Source organism: Aegilops tauschii, chromosome 2 (genome assembly GCF_002575655.3).
Source record: "Aegilops tauschii subsp. strangulata cultivar AL8/78 chromosome 2, Aet v6.0, whole genome shotgun sequence".
NCBI classification, from domain to species: Eukaryota; Viridiplantae; Streptophyta; class Magnoliopsida; order Poales; family Poaceae; genus Aegilops; species Aegilops tauschii.
Genome location: NC_053036.3, coordinates 422597237 through 422618210, shown reverse-complemented (window position 1 = coordinate 422618210; position 20974 = coordinate 422597237). Strand labels below are relative to the sequence as shown.

The 20974-nt window shown below is 46.9% G+C and overlaps 3 protein-coding genes across 4 annotated transcripts; 2 read left to right on the top strand and 1 right to left on the bottom strand.

Moving 5' to 3' along the window:
- Positions 1-3774: 3774 nt before the first annotated feature.
- On the top strand, positions 3775-4962 carry LOC109754476 (prohibitin-3, mitochondrial). Its single transcript, XM_020313380.3, has one exon. The coding sequence runs from the start codon at positions 3895-3897 to the stop codon at positions 4750-4752; it is 858 nt and encodes a 285-aa protein (XP_020168969.1). The 5' UTR covers positions 3775-3894; the 3' UTR covers positions 4753-4962.
- Positions 4963-7930: 2968 nt separating this feature from the next.
- LOC109754478 (dynein 8 kDa light chain, flagellar outer arm) lies at positions 7931-10782 on the top strand. Its single transcript, XM_020313383.4, has 2 exons — positions 7931-8530; positions 10444-10782. Exons 1-2 carry the CDS (start codon positions 8171-8173, stop codon positions 10600-10602), a joined length of 519 nt encoding a protein of 172 aa, XP_020168972.1. The 5' UTR covers positions 7931-8170; the 3' UTR covers positions 10603-10782.
- Positions 10783-13148: 2366 nt separating this feature from the next.
- Positions 13149-16612, bottom strand: LOC109754477 (14-3-3-like protein GF14-B). 2 transcript variants are annotated; one of them, XM_020313381.4, is made up of 6 exons: positions 16248-16612; positions 15082-15531; positions 14925-15003; positions 14657-14779; positions 13614-13730; positions 13149-13513 (listed from the first exon to the last, which is right to left on the bottom strand). In XM_020313381.4, exons 2-6 carry the CDS (start codon positions 15489-15491, stop codon positions 13451-13453), a joined length of 792 nt encoding a protein of 263 aa, XP_020168970.1. In that variant the 5' UTR covers positions 15492-15531; positions 16248-16612; the 3' UTR covers positions 13149-13450. The 2 variants fall into 2 exon arrangements, with proteins under 2 accessions (XP_020168970.1, XP_020168971.1); XM_020313382.4 differs by having other exon boundaries at positions 16156-16316.
- Positions 16613-20974: the final 4362 nt, after the last annotated feature.

The window sequence follows — 20974 nt, the reverse complement described above, 5'->3', positions numbered from 1 at the left end:
TCGAACGGGGGGCTCGTGCCGATTCGACAAGCTCCGGTGGGTCCATTGTCACCAAAGCAGCTGACTAAGAGGGAGTAGAATTTTGTGGAGAATGTAAGTGAATGTATTTGAGAACAAGGGGCTGTCAACACATCTATATATAGTCACAACTTAGTGCTGGCGTTCCGAACGAAGACACGACAACACAAAGTTAAGTATCTATGGCGTGTTTATAAATCGCACGACAGCAATATACTGCAACTGGTCACGACAACTGGGCTCACATAGTAGTGGCGTAGGTAGTATTGGCAACGTTAGCAATAGCAACTTATAGCTGATATACCAATTTGGCAGACGCCGACACTATTTGAAAAAAAAAAATAGTGTTGGCGTTGATGAAAAATGGCACGCCACAAATGATTGTTGTGGCTAGCCGTTTTTCCACTAGTGGGGAGAAATAAACGTCACTAGTTTGATTCGTAATTAAAAGTGTTTAGACTGGAGTGCACGCTACTGTTTTTCCTCTTATAAAAGACGTGCACTACACATGCTGCTGATAGTTTAGTCACTAGCGGCGTGTGTCATGCACCATGCTAGTAGTGAATTACCAGAAGCGTCGTACCGACGATGTGTGACCAACACACAGGTAGTGTGCACTTGCGCACGCGGTTAGTACGGGGTTCCTGCACTAGTGAGACCCTGTGTTGCTAGGCACGGGAGATCGGGTCCCCTTGATGAATACCATGAGATGGTTTGAATTCATTCAAATTCCTCTCATTAAATTTCATCGAAAAAGTTACTGAGCTGATCAAAGATGTGATGATGTCCACCCATTGGACACCAAAGTTAAGCTTTAGCATGATGGCTCGCAAATAACTCCATTCAATCATGTCACGCACCTCCATCATATCCAGCTTGAGTGCACATTATCTATTTTTCGTTGCTTTATTCCTCTTCTTAAAATGCAAGCCTTCATAAAGTGAAACGAAGGATGGTGTGTACTGCCACTGCCCATGTATGAGCCCACTCTGAATCTCTTTAGCCCATTTTAGCCATTAGAGAGTGTGAGTGGTATGAATCTGATTTTCTTCTTATTTTGGGCGCACATGGATATCAATCTGTAGCAACGAATGCTATATCTCGCTTTTTTACAACTAATATTTGTGGGTGTCTACTTTTTTCATACACATTGTACATTTTTTTGTATACATCGGGAACATTTCTTATATATACGTTTAACATTTTTAATATACATGATTAACATTTTTTTAAACATATATATTTTGATTTCTAATTTTTTCCATATAAACATTGTACATTTTTTGTATACATCAGGAACATTTTATATTTACACGTTTAACATTTTTCAAATTCATGATGAACATTTTTTTCAAACATATATTTTTATGTCTACTTTTCCATACACATTCTATATTTTTTGTATACAATAGAAAAAAAATTATATGCATGCCTAACATTGTTCAAATACATGATTAAGTTTTTTTTGAAACTTATAATTTTTATGTCTACATGTTTCCGTACACATTTTACATTTATGTATACATCGGAAACATTTTTTTCTGTACAAATTTAATTTTCAAATGCATGATTAACAGTTTTCAACAAATATTGAAAAATTATAATTTTTTATTTCTACCTTTTTCCATATGCATTGTACATTTTGATATACTTTTTTACATGTCAGATATATTTTTTATATTAACATTTTTAATGCTGATTAACATCTCTACTACCTAAAAGAAACGTAGTGTTCCGTTTCCCCTCTTACCTTTCCCCTTTCGTCCAACCTCTCGTACTACGAACCCCTCTCCCTGTAGCGATTTTCTTTCCCCCTCCACCGGTTTTCTCCTTACAGGTTTTCTCCCCTGTAGCGATTTTCTTTCCCCCTCCACCGGTTTTGTCCCTCTGTTTTTCACATAATGTAACGAGACGCAATCAATCCAAACGGAATCAATTCATGCATGGCAATCAATTCATTCATGACGGTCATCAAACTCCTTCCTTCATCCACCCCCTCCACGGCTAGACGCACGTCATCAATTCATTCATGCATGGCAATCAATTCTTTGCACGTTATCATATCGCATCCGATTTTCTGCCTGAAAACCAGCCCACCGATAGGTACTTGCCTTATAAAAACAAAAATAAAATTTAGATGCAGATCACTCCCGTGCTCCATCATGACCTGGCGGCAAGGAGACAAACCTCGGCTGACCTCGACACCTCTCGCCTCCTCCGTCGATCCGCCACTATTCTTCATTTCTTCTCATCCGCGTCACAAGTTCGTTCCCTTCCCCTGATTTTTTCTCAAATCAAGCAGAAGTGCAGAATAGAGGGCCTTGTCCGGAGGAGAACAATGGACAGGCGGGATGGTGGATCATTGTGAGGGGCTGTACACGGGGAGGAGCTCAAAGGAAGGTGCTATCTGCCATGGCTGGGGGTGATCATGGTGAGTGTCGTTTGGAGGTGTAGGGAGAGAGTAGAGAGGGACGGGCGGGGGTGGACGCCGGCGTGGGCTTGCTAGCCGCTGCTACTCACGTATGGGGGGAGAGTAAAAGGTGCAGGGCCAGAGCAGTTTTACCTAGGGGCTAAATCGTGATGCCGACGAGGAGCAGCAATTGAGTACTGTGCACGATTTGCGCAGATGTGCTACTTCTGCTTCTAGCCCCTTATCCGCTCCTCCCAAACTGAATGAAGCCCCAGGAGAGAGATAAGCAAGGTCTGTGTGACTTTTCATATTAATTTAGTGTCTGATATAAATTGCAAGCGAGCTAATTTACATACTGTTGTAAACTTGATATTATCAAATTTCTCACTAATATAATATATATGGACATGTTTGATTATTTTTTCCTGTATTCTCCATGCAATAGTTGTAGTTGCACCGGTCAGGTTATTTTCATGTGCAAACAACCACAAAAGTAGGTTATAACGGCCTCAAACGAGTTGCTTATTCTTTCAGATCTTCACAACGGAATGTCGGTGCAATGGATATGGAGCTGGAGGTTGAACCGAAGAATAACATAACCGTGATGAACCTCTTTTTACAACAATGCAGAGTTGAAGGTGAGGCCATGCAATGTTGCCTTATATTCATCGATGCCATAGAATACGGGCATCTTCTGCCACGTGTCATTGTTTTCAACATATACATGTGTATGTAACATATTTGACTCCCAACTTGGTGGTGGTGGTGGAGAGAATACATATTGTACTGGTCAACTATAATATATGTGAGCAAACAAAAGGGTTGAAATAAATTAGAGAGGAACTGACAATATAATGTCAATAAGATGGTGCTCGAAGTCAGCGAAGTAGATTAATGACCATTTGATTATTGATCAATGTATATATCTTTGTTGTCCCCTAGCAACGCACGGGCATTCACCTAGTTTTTCAAAAAAATTATAGTATAAAGTAATTCTATAATAGACATACTCAGAATATTTAGATATATGAGCAGAAAAACGAACGCAAAAAGTGTAAAAAAAGAAAGAAAAAAACGCTGCAGGCCTGTATCCGCGCTAAGCCGGCCTCGTCTGCTGCGCCCTTCTTCTTTTCCAAGTAAAGTTTCTTGCCGCACCGGCTAGTGGCCCAAATGGCCCATTCTCCGGTACAAGCACGAGTTTCTTTCTTCTTCTCAATTTCTCGAAAAAGGTTTCTTTCTTCTCGCCCAATCCGAAGACTGACACCGGGCCACCACCTGTCATTCAGCCAGACCCCACCGTCTAGCTTCTTCTCTCCCAAGAAATAAACCCAAACAAAACCCACAGGCAGCCAGATCCAGCCGCCCCACACCCCCCATTCCCCTCCCCAAGCCCGCACCCAGACGAAATCCCTCGCTAGGGTTTTACTCCCGCGCCGCCGTCCCGAAATCCCCCCCGGAAGGCGACCATGTCCGGCGGTCCCGCGGCGGTCTCGTTCCTCACCAACATCGCCAAGGCGGCGGCTGGCCTCGGCGCCGCGGCCTCCCTCCTCTCGGCGTCGCTCTACACCGTGGACGGCGGCGAGCGCGCCGTCGTCTTCGACCGGTTCCGCGGAGTGCTGCCGGATACCGTCGGCGAGGGCACCCACTTCATCGTGCCGTGGCTCCAGAAGCCCTACATCTTCGACATCCGCACGCGCCCGCACAACTTCTCCTCCAACTCCGGCACCAAGGACCTGCAGATGGTAAACCTCACCCTCCGCCTCCTCTCCCGCCCCGACGTCGTCAACCTGCCGACCATCTTCACCTCCCTCGGCCTCGAGTACGACGACAAGGTGCTCCCCTCCATCGGGAACGAGGTGCTCAAGGCCGTCGTCGCCCAGTTCAACGCCGACCAGCTCCTCACCGACCGCCCCCATGTGTCGGCGCTCGTCCGCGACTCCCTCATCAAAAGGGCCCGCGAGTTCAACATCATACTCGACGACGTCGCCATCACCCACCTCTCCTACGGCGCCGACTTCTCCCAGGCCGTCGAGAAGAAGCAGGTCGCGCAGCAGGAGGCTGAGCGCTCCAAGTTCCTGGTCGCCAAGGCCGAGCAGGAGAGGCGCGCTGCCATCGTGCGTGCTGAGGGAGAAAGTGAGTCTGCACGGCTCATTTCTGAGGCCACCGCCATCGCTGGGACAGGGCTGATCGAGCTCAGGAGGATCGAGGCTGCCAAGGAGATAGCCGCGGAGCTGGCCCGCTCACCCAACGTTGCCTACATCCCCTCTGGTGACAACGGCAAGATGCTGCTCGGCCTCAACGCTGCTGGATTCGGCGGCCGGTGATTTACCACTCCTGTTTTACTTGCCCAAACATCATCTTGCGTCATGACGGACTAAAATATGGTTTGGAGAGACAATGATATCTGTTGCTGTAGGATCTTATTAAGTTTGAATGTCTTGGGACAAAATCTGGTAGTCTTTTGATCCAAATAAGGTCTGGATCTGGATATCTTGCTTATGATTTGTCAGATTAAGCTTTCTGGTGGTGTTGAATTTGCATGCTAGTTACGTACTTATGCTTATGTTGTTTGCTTGTTTGATTTTATTGTTTCGAACGCTGCGGGTGTTGCTTGCATCAGTCGTGACTACTTATTGATGTTGCCTGCTTGCACATTTCTTGCCTTTCATGGATGCCATCTTTGTTTTAGAGGCGCTGCTTCAAAAATATAATTCTTAGGAGGCTTTAAAATTGGCAGTGCTATGTCTGGTTGCATATTAGGCTTGCTTGTTCTGCAACTGATGTACTGCCGTTTAGTAGCTTTAGCTCATTGGAAGTAAAACATGGGGTTGGCTTCTATACTGTTACAAGAGTCAATTCTGGGTATGATATGCCAGTGAACTATAGGTTGATGCTGTGATGTTTGATTCAGATCAATGGTGCTCATCTACTGGTTGTTTACTAGCTTTAGCTTCTTGGGAGGTTCTTAACTTGCCTTTGCTTCTATAGTGTTACAAGGGTCAATTCTAGATATGATATGCCAGTGAATGATAGGTTGCTTACTAGCTTTAGCTTCTTGGGAGTAATGCATCCTTTTAACTTGCCTTTGCTTCTATACTGTTGTAAGGGTCAATTCTAGATAATGAGATGCCAGTGGATGACAGGTTGTTTACTAGCTTTAGCTTCTTGGAAGTAATGCATCCTTTTAACTTGCCTTTTCTTCTGTAGTGTGATATGCCAGTGAATGATAGGTTGTTGCTGTGATGTTTTTAGCTCAACAGTATGGTTAACACATGATTGAATATTAGCCCTATTTGTGATAATTTTCTTCTTTGCAAGCTCATGAACTGTTTAGAAGCTATTGATCTCGTGCAAAGTAATGTTCCATTTAACTTTGTATTTGCTTCTCTAGTGTTGGTAGAGCAAATTAGTGATTTGATATGTGCTGTACTGTGATGTTTAGATTTCGCTGGATAGTATTGTTTAGGTCTTGTCCTTTAACTTGGGGTTTGCTTCTATGGTGACAAGAATTATTTCTGGATATAATGTCCTAGTGAATGATAGGTTGATGCTTTGATGTTTGATTTAGCTCAGCAGTGTGGTTACCTTTTGGTGATAATTTCCTTGTTTGGGTGCTCATACTATTGGGCTCATGCGAAGTAACGCTCCATTTAACTTGGTATTTTCTTCACTAGTGTTACAAGAGGCAATTATGGATTTGGTATGCCAGTGGACGATAGGTTTTTGCTGTGATGTTTCAGTTTAGCTGAATAGTGTGGATTATGCCTTGCCTAATAAATTCTAGTGCATTGATGGAGTTTAGCTCTAAAATATCTCAACAATAGTCCTGTAATGCATGTTTGTGTCCCATCTAGTGCATTTCTTGATTTACAGGAATTCTTTATCCCATGCTTGTTCAAGACTCGGGATGTTGCTTCCTGTTTAATTCTGCATAATTGCTATTTGGTTCAACTATTATTACAAGAGTATTCTGGACCATGGAAACTGGCAGCCAGTGACCTAGTTCGTTTTCTTGTTGATTGCAAACTGAGCAACCAAGCAAGTACAAATAAAAAATGAAGGTGTTTCCAAATTTTGAACTTGAATCATTTCAAAGTGTTTTGGTTGTTTTTTATTTGGCCTGGACTTAAATTGATGTTGTAGGCCATCTGCCCCCCTCTTATATGCATGTTGAAGCTTGTTCTAAAAAAACTTGGAAGTGTTTCGTGAAGTGTCTATGCTTGCTTCATGACTGTTAATTCTTGTTGGAGTTCTTCATTACACTGATACTGTGATGGTACTACGGTTGTAGGCTGATGCCGAGCTCATCATCCCTAGGCTAATGATGAGTATTCACGACTGTTAATCCTGTGTGTATATGCTTCAAGGCAGCCAGTGTTCTTAGTTCATTTTCTTTTCTTTTGTTGATCGCAGACCGAGCAACAAAACTAGTATAAATAAATAAAAATGAATAGACAGGTTTCCACATTTTGAAATTGAACTGCCTTCATGTTTGCTTTCATGTTGGTTTGTCGACCTTGGTTGGTATTGTAAATTCTGCTTTCATGTTTTGGTGGTTTGTGGACATTGGTTGATATTGTAGGTAGAATTCTAGGGAAGAAAAACAAAACCATTTCTTATTCTTGTTGGAGTTCTTGATAGATACTGTCATAGGCTGACGCGTAGCTTGTTATCCCTAGGTTGATTTGTTAATCCTCTGTTGCGTATAAGCTTGAATCCTTCATCTTTGATTTGTGAAATCCTTGGGAAGTCGGTTTGTTTAACTTGACTTGATATTGGGATTCAAGTTTACTATGGATATTCTGGATATGTTTGCTCCATGACTATACTCTGGTTGGTAGTGATTGATGCGCTAGTGTAGTAGTGTTGTCTGCCTCTTTGGTGGTTTAAATTCGAGCGCTAATGTATGTGCAGTTGTGCCGTTGTTGTACATTTGCTCTGCGCTATTCGATATCGCTGGGTTGCAGTTCTGTTGCATTCTCATCCTGCCACGATTCGTCTAGCTCGTATTTGGTTAATCTGATTCGATGCGATTAAGCGGAATTTCAGCGGCTAGAACCTCCTGAGCTTGGCTACTCTGCATCCGAGCAAAGCTTGGTAGTGCCGGCCAGGCTAGGGAATCTGGGGAGTGCGGCCATCGTGCCATCCCTCGACCTCCGAGTTGGTAGAGGTGTCTTCGCTGCGTGGCCGGTGGGACTGGGAGAACGCTCAGGCTCAGCCAGCGAGTGTGGGGTTGCCGACCCCGACAGTTGGTCAAACGCCCGCCCTGGGCACAAATCGACGGACAATCGGGACCACGTGCACAAACACACACAATGGAAGTCTAGTTCCATCTTGCTCTTCACTGAAATCTGGACTAGATAAGCTACTGGCTAATCTCACCCTGGATCAGATCGCAACCCTAGTCAGCATGAATTCACACAAACAACCGAACAAAGTGTAGGCCGAGTATTATACCTGGAAACCAAAGCAAAACAAAAGGTTTTGTCTCAAAAGTTGCTCCCACGAATTCCAGGAGCGGCAACAATCGCACTCACTCACCACCCCTTCTCTTCCGGGCAAGGCAAACCCCAAGAAACCCCAACCCAACCGGCCACCACCACCTCCCGTCCCGACCCCGAGACAGACACCTCCCACTCGCGGCCATGCCCCCCTGCCACCGCCGCTGCTGACCTGACCACCCAGCCGTCCGCGCCGCGACCGGTCAACATCTATCTAGCCGGAACATCCATCTCAAGCAACATGGACCCGGCCCAGGAGGAGCTCGAGCGCCGCAGCCGCTACCTCAGCTCGCTCGTCCGCCGCACCAGGCTCGACGACCCGCCCCAACCGGAGCCGGAGCCGGAGCCCAAGGTGGAGCGCAAACCGGCGGCGGAGCCCAGCGGCGGGGAGGGCAAGGCCGCTAAGCCGGAGACCAAGGAAAGGGAGGCGGCGAAGGTCAAAGGGGACGCCGCGAGCGGGGAGGGGAGGAAGGTGGCGGTGCGGGTGCGCGCGGCGGACATGCCGCTGGCGCTGCAGCGGCGCGCGATCTGGATCGCCCGCGAGGTCGTCCTCTCCACGCCGCGCCTCGAGAGCAAGCGCCTCGCGCTCGCGCTCAAGAAGGTACACTAGTACCACCACCCCCTGCTTCCTTCTTCCCTTTCGAATTTGTCTTTCTAGCCGTGCTGGTCCTTCAATCAGATACTAGATCAGCAGTTTTCGTGGAGTCCAAGCTTGTTTATAGAGCATTAATTGCTGCAAACGACCACATAATGGAGCAGGATTGATGTGTAAAACGAACAATCGCATTTAAAGGGCCGGGGAGCAAGATCTAGCCAGAGCTTGATCCTAGCATTATGTTCTTACTAGCTAAAATGGCTGTGCGCTTTGGATAGTTGTGCGTTTGAGAGCGAGTGAGCTGTCATGCTGAACGTAGTTTGACGGAGAAGATGAAATGGGAGGCAGAGCGCTGTTGTTGCCAGATCAGATTGTTCGATGTGTTCATTTATGGGATGTGGTCCACCATATTGCTGAAAACAATACTGATTTGTGAGATACTGAAAGCTCAGAGGGCATCCGAGGAGGATAGTTATACTCTGCTCTGCTGCCACATGTAGTTTACTACTAGTAGTTGCAAGTTGGAACCATGTTATGAGTAGAACGTGTATGCTATCTCTAAGCATGCTGTAGGAACCGAATGGGATGCCGATGCAGAGCTCTTGACTTTGCGCAACATGGGGGTTGCAATCTTGTGGAGCTAACTTGACAAGTTGGTTTTGTAAATCTGCTCTCTGTGTGTGCTCTGTGATGTATGTTGACAGAATTGTCAATTATAGCTGTCGAGAACTACAAGTGACATGGTCAATAGCAGGATGAGGATTGTAGGTAGAATAAGGTATGCTATTGGTGGCAAGTGGCTTGCTGACATGGCTCCACTGGAGCCTTTATTACTTCAATCATTATGTAGTTCTAGGGTCATCTCATTAAGTAATCAAACAGCTGAGATCACCTGAGTGTGAGTGAGCAGTTTCTCATGGTCGAGCGATGCTTGATCTCAGCTGTTAACTCCATCATCTGATGGCTCCTGTAAGTTCAACTGAGAACTAACATATTTCTTTAAGTTGGAGCATGGATCCTGAAATTGGAAACCTTGATATGAGCTTATGAGTTGGGCACTACTCTTTAAGTTGGAGCATTGATCCTGAAATTGGAAACCTTGATATGAGCTTATGAGTTGGGCACTACTGATTTTGTGTTCATTTCGGTTAGTTACTATTCCTAATTGTCATTTGTTGATGTCCTTATCTGCAATATCCTGGTATGTAAATTAGTAATTGCTTGCTTATGAACAATAACTTGGCAAGCGAGGGCATTCACTCTGTCTTGCCTTTGACCGTCCGATTTAAAACTTTGTGTGAGTAGATGTCAGTGCAAGCACAAACAAGCTTCATGCATTATCTCCCCCACTTTGAACACACCAGTGTTGTATTACAGCTTTTGAGCCATTGTTTTATTCCCCTTTTCTGTATGCATGATGAAAATGGGAATACTCATATAACATGCTACTTACAGACTGCAATAAATGATCGCCAAGTATTTTCAGTACCCACCTAAAAAATTGTGTGCTTTCAGTATGGCAGAGAAACTTTCATGTTGGTTCTGTACATAATCCAGGGTGTTTGTAATATTGTACTCCCTCCGTCCCATAATGTAAGATGTTATTACAGTTGATATACTCACATATTGGTTGTAGTAACATCTTATATTATCGGACATCATAATTCTTTTACTTCGTTGACATGCGCTGTTGCCTTGAGTTTCCTCTTATTTGTACTTGTCAAGTTGACAAGTGGCTATGTGCAGTTTCTTTCTTCCCTCTAAGGTATTAGTACCTGCTTACTTGTGAGCTGTTTGCTTTCTTTTTTTCCTCTTCAAAGATTAAGCATTAAAATATCCTTGGTAGTGTTTCAATCTCACATTCTGGGGCTTGTATTGGCATTTAATAATAGCTGGACATTGCTTTGGTTTGCTTACAGGAATTCGACACGACATACGGGCCTGCTTGGCACTGCATCGTCGGCACAAGCTTTGGCTCCTACGTCACTCACTCCCTAGGAGGCTTCCTGTACTTCTCCGTCGACAAGGCGTACATTCTTCTCTTCAGAACCGCTGTCGAGCCACTGAGTAAACCGTGATGAGGCCTGGAACCTATCTTCTCACACACAAGTGTAGATTTAGCGCAAATGTGTAATTTAAACTGCTGTTTTAGGTGCTCGACGGCAGCAAGTGTAAGCAGCCGAGAAGGAGTAACAAACATCCCTCTATGACCTTTAAGTATCTACGTATGCTGCTGCTGAGTACTGCTGACCTGCGAAGCTCTCAGATGTCAATTTACATCCTTCGAGCCGGTTAAAATCATGCCACGGCAAGGTTGCTAAATATGTACTTCCTCTGTTCTAAATTATAAGATGTTTTGGTAGGCTAAAGTAGCCTAAAAAAGCGGAAATGCCAAATGGAGACCGAGCTCCATGGAGGCCTTTATTTGAAAACTTTAAAATTCAAACTTTTCAGTTTAAAAAAAATCTGAAAATAAATACATATATACCTAGATACATAATATACATGTATGCACATTTTCAAGTCGAAATACATTAAAATGTGAGCTACACGAAAAAGACAAATCTATGGCTTTTTAGCATACTACTGTTCATCTTCAACGCCCATGATATTTATTTTGTTTGCAGCTCGCAATTCAAGGTATTTCATCCTGAAATTTTTCACACATACACTTTACATCCTTGCATGCATGTGTAATTTTTTTCTGAATTTTTTGGAATTGAAATTGATGAATTTTGAATTTTTTAAAATAAAGGTCTCCATGGAGCTCGGTCTTCAAAATGCCCTACTCCTAAAAAAGGTCTTATAATTTGGGATGGAGGTCATACAAACTTGCCACCAGCCTACCCAAACGTCTTTTAATTTGGGACGGAGGTAGTACAAACTTCGTTGGCTATGGTTTGAATGGGTGGGTCCCTCCAAGCCTTCGACTGGGGTAGGCAGACTAAAGTTACTATTGGTGATGGCAATAAGACTTTGTTGAATTTTGAATTTTTTAAAATAAAGGTCTCCATGGAGCTCGGTCTTCAAAATGCCCTACTCCTAAAAAAGGTATTATAATTTGGGATGGAGGTCATACAAACTTGTCACCAGCCTACCCAAACGTCTTTTAATTTGGGACGGAGGTAGTACAAACTTCGTTGGCTATGGTTTGAATGGGTGGGTCCCTCCAAGCCTTCGACTGGGGTAGGCAGACTAAAGTTACTATTGATGATGGCAATAAGGCAAAATTTTGGGATTCACCATGGCTTGAGGGAATGAGGCTGAAGGACATTGCCCCGAAGATTTTCCCTCTCTCACGATAGAAGGCGAGCACAGTGCAGAACTCCCTTGGAGCACAATTTGTGAATTCGCCACCCTGTGGGAGATGACGATGGTCGGCATAAACCTCGAGCATGATACTAAGGATGCGATTATTTTGAAGTTCGTGAAAAATGGGATGCACTCGATGTCCTTGACCTACAAGGTGCAGTTTGAGGGGCTCACTACCACACCCTCACTTAAGACCATTTGGAAGGTGTGGGCACCCCTAAGTGCAAGTTCTGTGCTTGGTTGATCATCCACAAATAGAGTTTGCAGGGTCTATAGGCCCATCGTAAAATTTGGCCCATATACCCTCTTTGCAACCAAGTCCAAGAGTTGCCGGTAGATTAGGGTGTGGAAAGAGGTCAATGCTTGGCTCAGATTAAGCGATAGTATCGCTAGCATTTGGGCGACTATGACCACGGTGAGTAAATGGTGGATCGACTTTGAGGGTTCGTCACAATATCGCCGCCACTACTATGATCACCGTCACCAAGATGGAGTTAGCTTGCTTATGGGTGGCCACTCACTCTGTGCGTTCGGTTTATACCGTTTTTTGGGTTTCTAAAGTATTAATACTTCGGTAAATACGGTATGAACTTAAAATACAGTTCGGTTTCGGTATATACCAAATTATTTCGATACGGTTTCGGTGTATACCATAAAAACCAAAGTTGACGCGAATTTGAATTTACAAATTTATGACTCAAAACACATACAATTTTACACAATATATACAAGTGTATATGCATGCATTGATTCATCTATTGATGGTTTTGGATGTGTTTACCATTTTAAGAAGAGAAAAATAACTATGTTACAAGAAAAATTTATGTGCTTAGTAGTGAATTTGACTCATGTACAAGAAAAATGACAACTTGTTTGGTTGTTCATCACAAGAAATATAAATTCATTTTTTACTTCAGTTTATTCGGTTCAACTAACTTGGATTTGAAGTGATCTTATATAAAAACATATGAAGTGATCTTATATAAATGGCCATATGAGTAAACATATGAAGTGAACATATGAAGTAAACATACAAGTAAATGGCCAGAGGAACCGCTAGAGCAGCTAGGATAGGAGTCAGGAATTAGGGAGAGGAAGGAGTTGTGCTAGGACGTCTGTTTCAGAATTTCAGGTTCAGGAAGGGCTGCGTCCATCGAATAATTAACCCATTTTGTCAGCGCTTCAATCTTGTCCGGAGCAAACAACCCGGGCAATCCCAATTCCCATATGAGCCAGCCACAAAGCCAGATTCAGTGCGAGTAACCCCCACGAAAAACCACCAAAAGAACTGAAACAGAACAGGCCAGACACAGATGCAGAACCACTCACGTTTAAGAAGCAATATTAAGGCAGAACGAAAATACGAACGGCCACCACCAGTCCACCGCCACCACCAGTCTATGGGGCTCCCTCCCAAGCCAGACCAGGAGGCAGCCACCGCCTGCTACGCTACAAGCACCGACCACAACCTTCCCTGGCAACATCACATATGGGGAGCCCCAAATCTTGCAACAACAACCATAACACAACTATGACACGATCCAGAGCACATTGCAACGTCATTGACAGTAGCAAACACTAGCTAGTAGCTTGCGGGGCGTCGCAAAGCCGGCTTTACTGCCCCTCGCTTGAGTCGTTCTTTGGAGCCTCCCTGATCTCCTCCTCAGCGGTGTCCTCCTGATAAAAAGCCAAGGAAGTCGGTTACGGGTGTTCAAGGAGGGGGGTGGTTTCAAGAACACGACAAGATTAAAAGATGCGCTTTCGGAATCAATGATACCGTGATGTCAGAAGTCCAGAGGGTCAAGTTATCACGAAGGAGTTGCATGATCAAGGTGCTGTCCTTGTAAGATTCTTCGCTCAGGGTGTCCAGCTCCGAAATGGCCTCATCGAATGCCTGTAGAATCAAAAACGTCATCATGATGCCAAGTTGCAAAGAATGTCTAAAGGAAGATCCAAATCTTATAAGTAAATAATTAAAATACAATTGGAGATGAAAGTCCAAAATGGGCCATAAAAATAAATAACCAAAATGAAATTAACGATGAAAAGTTACATATAAAATATAATAAAAAATACTCCATTTTGCATAAAAAAATCTAATTATTAAAAAAATTGGCACTTCATGCCGAACTGTTGGCCAAGTTCTGCCACAACTATGGAAGATTATTTTTATCCATTATTCTCTGGAAGGCGCTTCTACACCAAATATAAAGGCACTGAGAACAGGTCAAGTACAAGCTCGCATTCATGAGTCACAACAGCTAGTACAACAAACACCCGCGTTCAATCAATAATACGAGGGAGAGATGCTTAATGATAATATAATCATACAAGATTAGGTACACCAGTGACCACATGTTTCTTTTTGTGGGCAGTGGTCACACTCAACAACCACAGTTGACAAGCAATGCAAGGATTTTGTTGTCTCCCAGACCACAGCTAAAGATTATGGAAGTTCCATTGGTTCTAAAGTCAAATGACCACAAACAAACTAATATGAATTGCTGTGTGCTCTGTCCATGATCACAAGCAAAAACTGGCTGCTAAAATATATAACGAAACAAAAACAATGTGATTTGGATCAAATATTCGCCAAATTGCTGCTGGTCTATTTTTCATAAATCTGCATGTATTACGAGCCGCATTATTTGTAATTAATTTTACCAGTTCACCTTATCAAACATGAAAGCATCATTCAGAGAAAAATAATTTAATTACATGTATAGTGTATCTAGCACGTCACAAGCAAATCCAGAACATCTAACTGACTCGGAAAAACTAACATGCACAGGCAAAAACAACTGACTCAGAAAAACTAACCTGCTTTGCGAGATTGCAAGCACGATCAGGCGAGTTGAGGATCTCATAATAGAACACCGAGAAGTTTAGTGCCAGCCCAAGCCTAATCGGATGAGTTGGAGCCAGCTCAGCCAAAGCAATATCCTGAAAGATTATACAGCAAAGCAAACCTTTTTAAACAAGAGAAGTAGAACATATTATATAATCCAAAAGAAAAATTTAACAAATTCAGAAGAATGATTCTTCGCCAACAAATTGACATTGTTAAATATGAAAACAAGTGATCAACCTGAGCAGCCTTGTATGCCACCATGGTATTCTCAGCAGCATCCTTCCTCTCAGGCCCACTCTTGAATTCCGCAAGATACCTATTTATCACAGTTGCTTCAGCTAAATGAAAATTCACAATCCCATAATTAATGAAGAATCTCTACGGGCCATCATACCTGTAGTAGTCACCCTTCATCTTAAGATAGAAGACCTTGGACTCAGGGGCAGTGGAGGACGGGACAAGGTGGGTTTCGAGCAGCTTGAGGATGCCATCACAGATCTTGCTAAGCTCAGTTTCGATCTTGCCACGGTATTCCTTGATGAGCGTGACCCGGTCCTCATTGCCACGGCTCTCCTCCTTCTGCTCAATGGAGGAGATGATGCGCCATGAGGCACGGCGGGCTCCAATCACATTCTTGTATGCAACAGAGAGGAGGTTGCGCTCCTCCACAGTGAGCTCCTCGGAGTCGACAGTCTTGGCCACCTTCTCCATGAACTCAACCATCTCCTCGTACCTCTCAGCCTGCTCGGCGAGCTTAGCCATGTACACATTCTCCTCACGGGAAAGCTCTGCTGGTGCCGTCATCTTCACAGTTCACGATTTTGATTTTTTCTGAATGCCAAATCTGCAGGATCAAAGAGAAAAACAACAGTCAGCTAACTGCTCGCACCAAATCTTTTTTTTTCTCAAAACTGATATGGATATGTACAAACACACAATTCTACAATGAGTAGTCTATATGATCCACGCACAAATACGCATGCTACGAGACAAAATTCCACAAGGAAAGCACTATGAAGCAAAAGAAATCTGTAATTCTTTCGGATAGACCCCAAATACAGAAAACAGGTTTGATTTTGAATTATATACTGTACACTGGCACAAATAACAAGGCCAATTTTGTATACCACTGTGCCCCGCATATCCGAGCGAAATACAACCCCTGCAATACTTCAAAGCATCGGATCTAATCTGCCGTAATATATCGACACGAGAGGGCGAAAACGAAGTAACGAAATTCCCGCATGCAAAACATACACCAAACCCAGGCTCTGAGGGGATCCGACGTGCGGCAAATCCTATCAACCCAGTCACGGGTAGATCACAGCGATCCAATAACAATACCATTCACTACGCACGGCAACAATTCTGTACGAAACAACAGATTTAGCCCGAGAATTCAGCGCAACAAATCCCGTCAGAACAGCGCAGATCAGGGTGACAGAAGGGGAGGAAGGGGCGGGGGTACCAGCGAAGATCTAGTCGAACGACGACGATAATCGGAGGAGAATTGAGGGGTGCGGCGGCGAGATTTGATTTGAGGAGGAAACGGCTGGGTACCTGCGTCTGCGTCTGTCGCCGCTGGTCTCGTCGTCGCGCTTGGGCTTTCGAACTGGGGAGAGGAGGCGGCGCCCGGGGGGCCTAGAAAAGCAACCCCCCGAGACCCCTGCGCCCAATGGGGGCCCGACGCGTGCCCCCGCCTGGCCCCACGGCGCAGCGGGACAACCGAGGGTTTGCGATGGGGACGACCGACGACAGGCTGCCCCACGCGTCAGCGGGCCCCGGGCGCGTCGTGCCGATAAGCTCGACCACCGCCGCGACAGCCTAGCGTCGTTGGACTGGATCGGCGCGGGAGGGAGGGAAAGGCCTCTCCCTCGTCACGGGGTGCGTGGCTACCCCGCCGCCCCTGCCCGATGGGTCCGGGTGACGCGCGTGAGGAGATTTCGGCGCGTAAAGGAGATTTGGGCGGGTGTGGAGCGTGGACGGACGGGCGGGGCGTGGCGCTGACGGGGCCGCGGGGCCCGCGCGGCGGGGGGTGGGGTGGGGTTCACGTGGTGTGCGTGTGACACAGGCGACGCGGGGCGGCGGCGGTGCGTTCGGCGCCTCGGGTTGGTGACTTGGCTCGGGCGACGCCAACGACCAGCCAGCCAGCCGGGCCGGCCGCCCACCTGCTCCATTCAATTCAATTTTCTTCGCCCGCCTGGGAGGGAAGAAAATGGGGCTGCGTTTGTTTCCTGTGGGCGCGCTGGTAATGGATTAGCTGTCTCCCTCCCCGCCGACGCGGACCAAGACAGGCCTGATTCGCAGAAAATTCAGTTCAGTTTCGGCGACTGACAGAGAGCGTCAGATCCAATGAAGTGCCTGCCAGGGGTAAATTTTTTTGAGTATTTAACCAAAAACTACCACATTTCACGGACATGTGACAGAAAACTACCACTTTACGTTTTTGTCCCGAAAACTATCACTTTTTTATTAATCCGTGGCAAAAAACTACCAAGTGTGGAAACTGCTCGCTTTGCCTGGGTTAAACGCGAATCTGACTGCCCGACCCCACCGTTTAGGTGCCAGCGTGGCGAAGCCCTCGTGACCAGCCGTTAACGCCCGTCGCCATGGCCTTGCCCCGAGCGGCCGCCGCCCTGGGGCTCGCCGCCGGCAGGCCTCCCCATCACCGTCCAGCCTCGTCGTCGCCAGATCCGACAGACGCCGCCCCGAATCCGCCTCCCCCGGACCTCCCCGCCGCCCTGCTCGCGCCGGAGCGCCGCCTGCAGGTCGCGCCGTCTCCTCCAGGTGCGGCCGCACCCCTGGCCGGGCGCCCGTAGCCGAGCCCAGTGGCCGCGCGCCCGTGGCCGCATGCCTGGCCTTGCCGCCCTGGCTGCGCGCCCGTCGCCGCGCCCCTGGCCGAGCCCCCCGGGCGTGCCTGGCCGCCGCGCCCCTGGCCGTGCCCATGGTCGCCCGCCTGTGGCCGCACGCCTGGCCCCGCCGCGCTCGCCCGCGGGCGCCCCGCTCCCTGCCCACGCCCCGGCCGTGCCCGCCCGTGGTTGGAGTCGACGGGGGCGAGCAAGAGAGGCATGCGCCGCCTGCGGCGTGGGGAGTGCAGGGGCTGCACTCCGGTGACCACTCCGGCGGGCGAGGGGAGACGAGCCATGCCAGCACTTAACGGTCAAACAAACGGTGTTGACTTATGATGCCATGTCAGCACTTACATGCGGGTCAGGGCTGTCATAAACGCGTTTTAAATGGCTGAATCAATCGATTTACTCGCATGGTAGTTTTTTGCCACGGATTAATAAAAAAGTGGTAGTTTTCGGGACAAAAACGTAAAGTGGTAGTTTTCTGTCACATGTCCGTGAAATGTGGTAGTTTTTGGTTAAATTGGAAATACTATGAGTTTGTTAATTTGACGGAGCCATGTTTTTTAACGGGTACTCCATGGCATCTCCAATGGTGATCATCTAATGGACACCCTCAAATGTCCTGCCATCGAACACAATCTCTCAAGATGTCCTCAATTTTGAATATTTCAAGCACGGAATTTATACATGCAAACGATCCCAAATTAAACCTAAACTAAACCTAAATAGGGTGACATGTAGGCATGGCCTCCGAGGCCATTTGAACAACAATCGTCGTTCGGGAAGCGGTTGAGGGAGCCGGGCGAGCCGCCGTGACATCTGTCTCAAGCGGCGGCAGTGCGCCCGTGCATCTGCCCCTTCTCCTCCTCGCGGAGCGTGCACTACTGCGCTTCGACTCGACGACCCCGAGCTTGAAGATGTCGATTGATCTGTCGACGAGGTATGGGTCTGATCTGAAGACCAATGGGTCAAAAAATGGGATATCCTCTTCTTTGGCCACACCAACTAATGTAGTAGATTGCGTTCCGGAAGACACTTTCTCCATTTCGTCGGTACTGGTAACAACAGATCTTTACCTCATTTTTTCCTGTTATTTGACTTCTTGGAATGGAATTCTTCTCATGATAGTCACACAAAGCGAAGGAGAAGAGGATGGGTCCTAAGGGGTCTTTTTTCCTATTATAAGTTTTGATTACACACGGTGGGCGTCGGTCTCCTTGGTGGTCTTGGACTCGTCCAGGGCCCACGTCGCCATGTCACCACGAGCTCTTCGTCGGTGAGGACCCAGGGTGGCCACCAGGGTCTTGTGAAAGGAGGTTGAGCATCGATGTCGCCGCCACTTCGCCTAGTCAAGAGCTTTTAAGCTCGTAGAGAAGGAGGAGGAGGTGCCGCGGGACCCGTCACCCTGGAGGTGGTACTTCAGGAGGGCGCACGACTACGATGGGGACAACTGTTGCTCCTACTTCACGCAGTCAGGCGCCATTGGAAAAAGGGCTAGCGACACAGCGAGGACGACAAAATGCGCATGCTTCATGGTAGTCAGGTGCCACCGGGAGTCGGGTTGGCAACGTGACAGGGACATTAGTCGCTCCTACTTGACGCGGTGTCCGATCTCGTGGTCTCTTGGCGGGGACGGTGACACTTGGGTCGATGCATCAAGGAGTGACGTGTGGATCTTGACCGCCAACTACTCATCGTCCTCCTCCATGGCCTGAGGCACCGGGGAGCGGCATCGCCTTCTTGTCTGATCTCCTCCTCGCCTCCTCCCAGTCGACACCATCGTCGTCGGAGGCAGGCTCCTCCTTCACGATGGATGAAGTCTTACTGTTAAAAAGAAGAGGAAGCCGATCCAATAGTTTTTCCTTTAGGTATGGCCTGAAGGCAAATGGACCATCACCACCCCCTACTTTATTTACGAGTGAATATTTGATTAGCCTAAAAAAAGTGAAGAATTTGATTTTTCTTTTTGAGAAAGAAATGAAATTTTGATACATCAATGGAGTATTGATGGTGAGAAAAAAAAGAAATGTAATACTATATCTAAAAGTTTTCTATTTCAGGCCTCTTAAGCACATATTACTGGGCTTTTGTACATGGTAGAAGAAAACTAAGGTAAAAAAATGGTGTCTCTACTGGAGTCACAAACGGTGTGTCGGTCGTTGTGAGCATTAAGCCTCCCATTGCTCACTATATGGTACAAGATGGGCTGGCCCATTAGGAAAGCGAGCGAGAAAACCGTTACAAACAATCTTTTTGGAAGGTTTCTTGATCGGTTGGTGTTGGGGATATTACTACTGAGTATAAACCGGTCAGGAGAGGCCGGGTTATCCCCATAATGAGCTAATCATATTTGAAGCCCACGAAGATAAGGAGTGTGGCGCTTTACGGGGGAGACTTAACATTAAGGCCCAGGGCCCAAAGACGGATTATGGCCCGTAGACATAAACCGTCATACGATATGTAACTTGTGTTGTAAGATAGGGAAAGGTAGAAACCGAACCAGACACGTTTATGAGCCGGCCTCAGGATTCTGTAAACCGCCGGGCGTCAACCTATGTATATAAAGGGACGACCCGGCGGCGGTTTAGGGGCAACAAAACAACAACTCGAGAGCCAGGCATAGCGGATTTGCTCCCTGGTCATCGAAACCCTAGCAATTCCACAACAACTGGATTAGGCCTTTACCTTCACCGCAAGGGGCCGAACCAGTATAAACTCCCTGCGTCCTTTGTCCGCTTTAACGCCTTTAAGCTAACCCGTCGCGATGGCTCCACGACTAAGTCCTTTCACTAGGACATCTGCCGTGACAAAACCACGACAGTTGGCGCCCACCGTGGGGCTATCGCACGATGGTTTCGAGTTATTAGAGGGCAGCTTTGAAGGGCTCAAGGGATACGCTGTGGGCCGGATGACCAAGAGTCGTCGCGGCAAGCTCTACATCGACAACACATGCTGGGGCCCCGAGGCCGGCTCAATCGAGTACGCGTACCGGGTCCCCTTCGGCGGTATCCACGTCTTCATTGGCAAGATTGGCGAGCCGGGCCCTGAGCTGGACATCTGCGCCGACATCGTCGAAACGACTCAGTGTGCGAGACCTGCCCGAGCTCAGCCCGCCATGAAGCGTGCCTTCGTGGGAGTCATCCACGAAGCGGAATCTGAGGATAGATCGACATCTGGTGGTGAAACCGTCGTTTACTCTGATGACGAGTCATCTACTGGAGAGACGGAGTCATTGTACCAGTTGCAAGATGGCCGGTTTGGGGCTGTTCCGATGGTGACAGTATTCCGGACCCCTCCGATCCACCGAGCCGGGTTGCGATCTTCATGGCCGGTACACAGCCTGCTTAGCTCTCCTCGACTGCAGCGGCAATGGTTTCCGGATCAGCAGCGGCGACAGCAGCCGGGGCAGGAGGCCCTGCGGCGACCGCCGGCTCA

Bases quoted from the DNA above. Each gene is read 5' to 3' on its own strand.
- LOC109754476 (XM_020313380.3), top strand. From the start codon at position 3,895: ATGTCCGGCGGTCCCGCGGCGGTCTCGTTCCTCACCAACATCGCCAAG.
- LOC109754478 (XM_020313383.4), top strand. From the start codon at position 8,171: ATGGACCCGGCCCAGGAGGAGCTCGAGCGCCGCAGCCGCTACCTCAGC. The intron at 8,531-10,443 runs GTACACTAGTAC...GTTTGCTTACAG, and splicing joins TCGCGCTCGCGCTCAAGAAG to GAATTCGACACGACATACGG.
- LOC109754477 (XM_020313381.4), bottom strand. From the start codon at position 15,491: ATGACGGCACCAGCAGAGCTTTCCCGTGAGGAGAATGTGTACATGGCT. The intron at 14,780-14,924 runs GTTGATCACTTG...ATAATCTTTCAG, and splicing joins TGGCATACAAGGCTGCTCAG to GATATTGCTTTGGCTGAGCT. The intron at 13,514-13,613 runs GTATCATTGATT...GCTTTTTATCAG, and splicing joins TCTGGACTTCTGACATCACG to GAGGACACCGCTGAGGAGGA.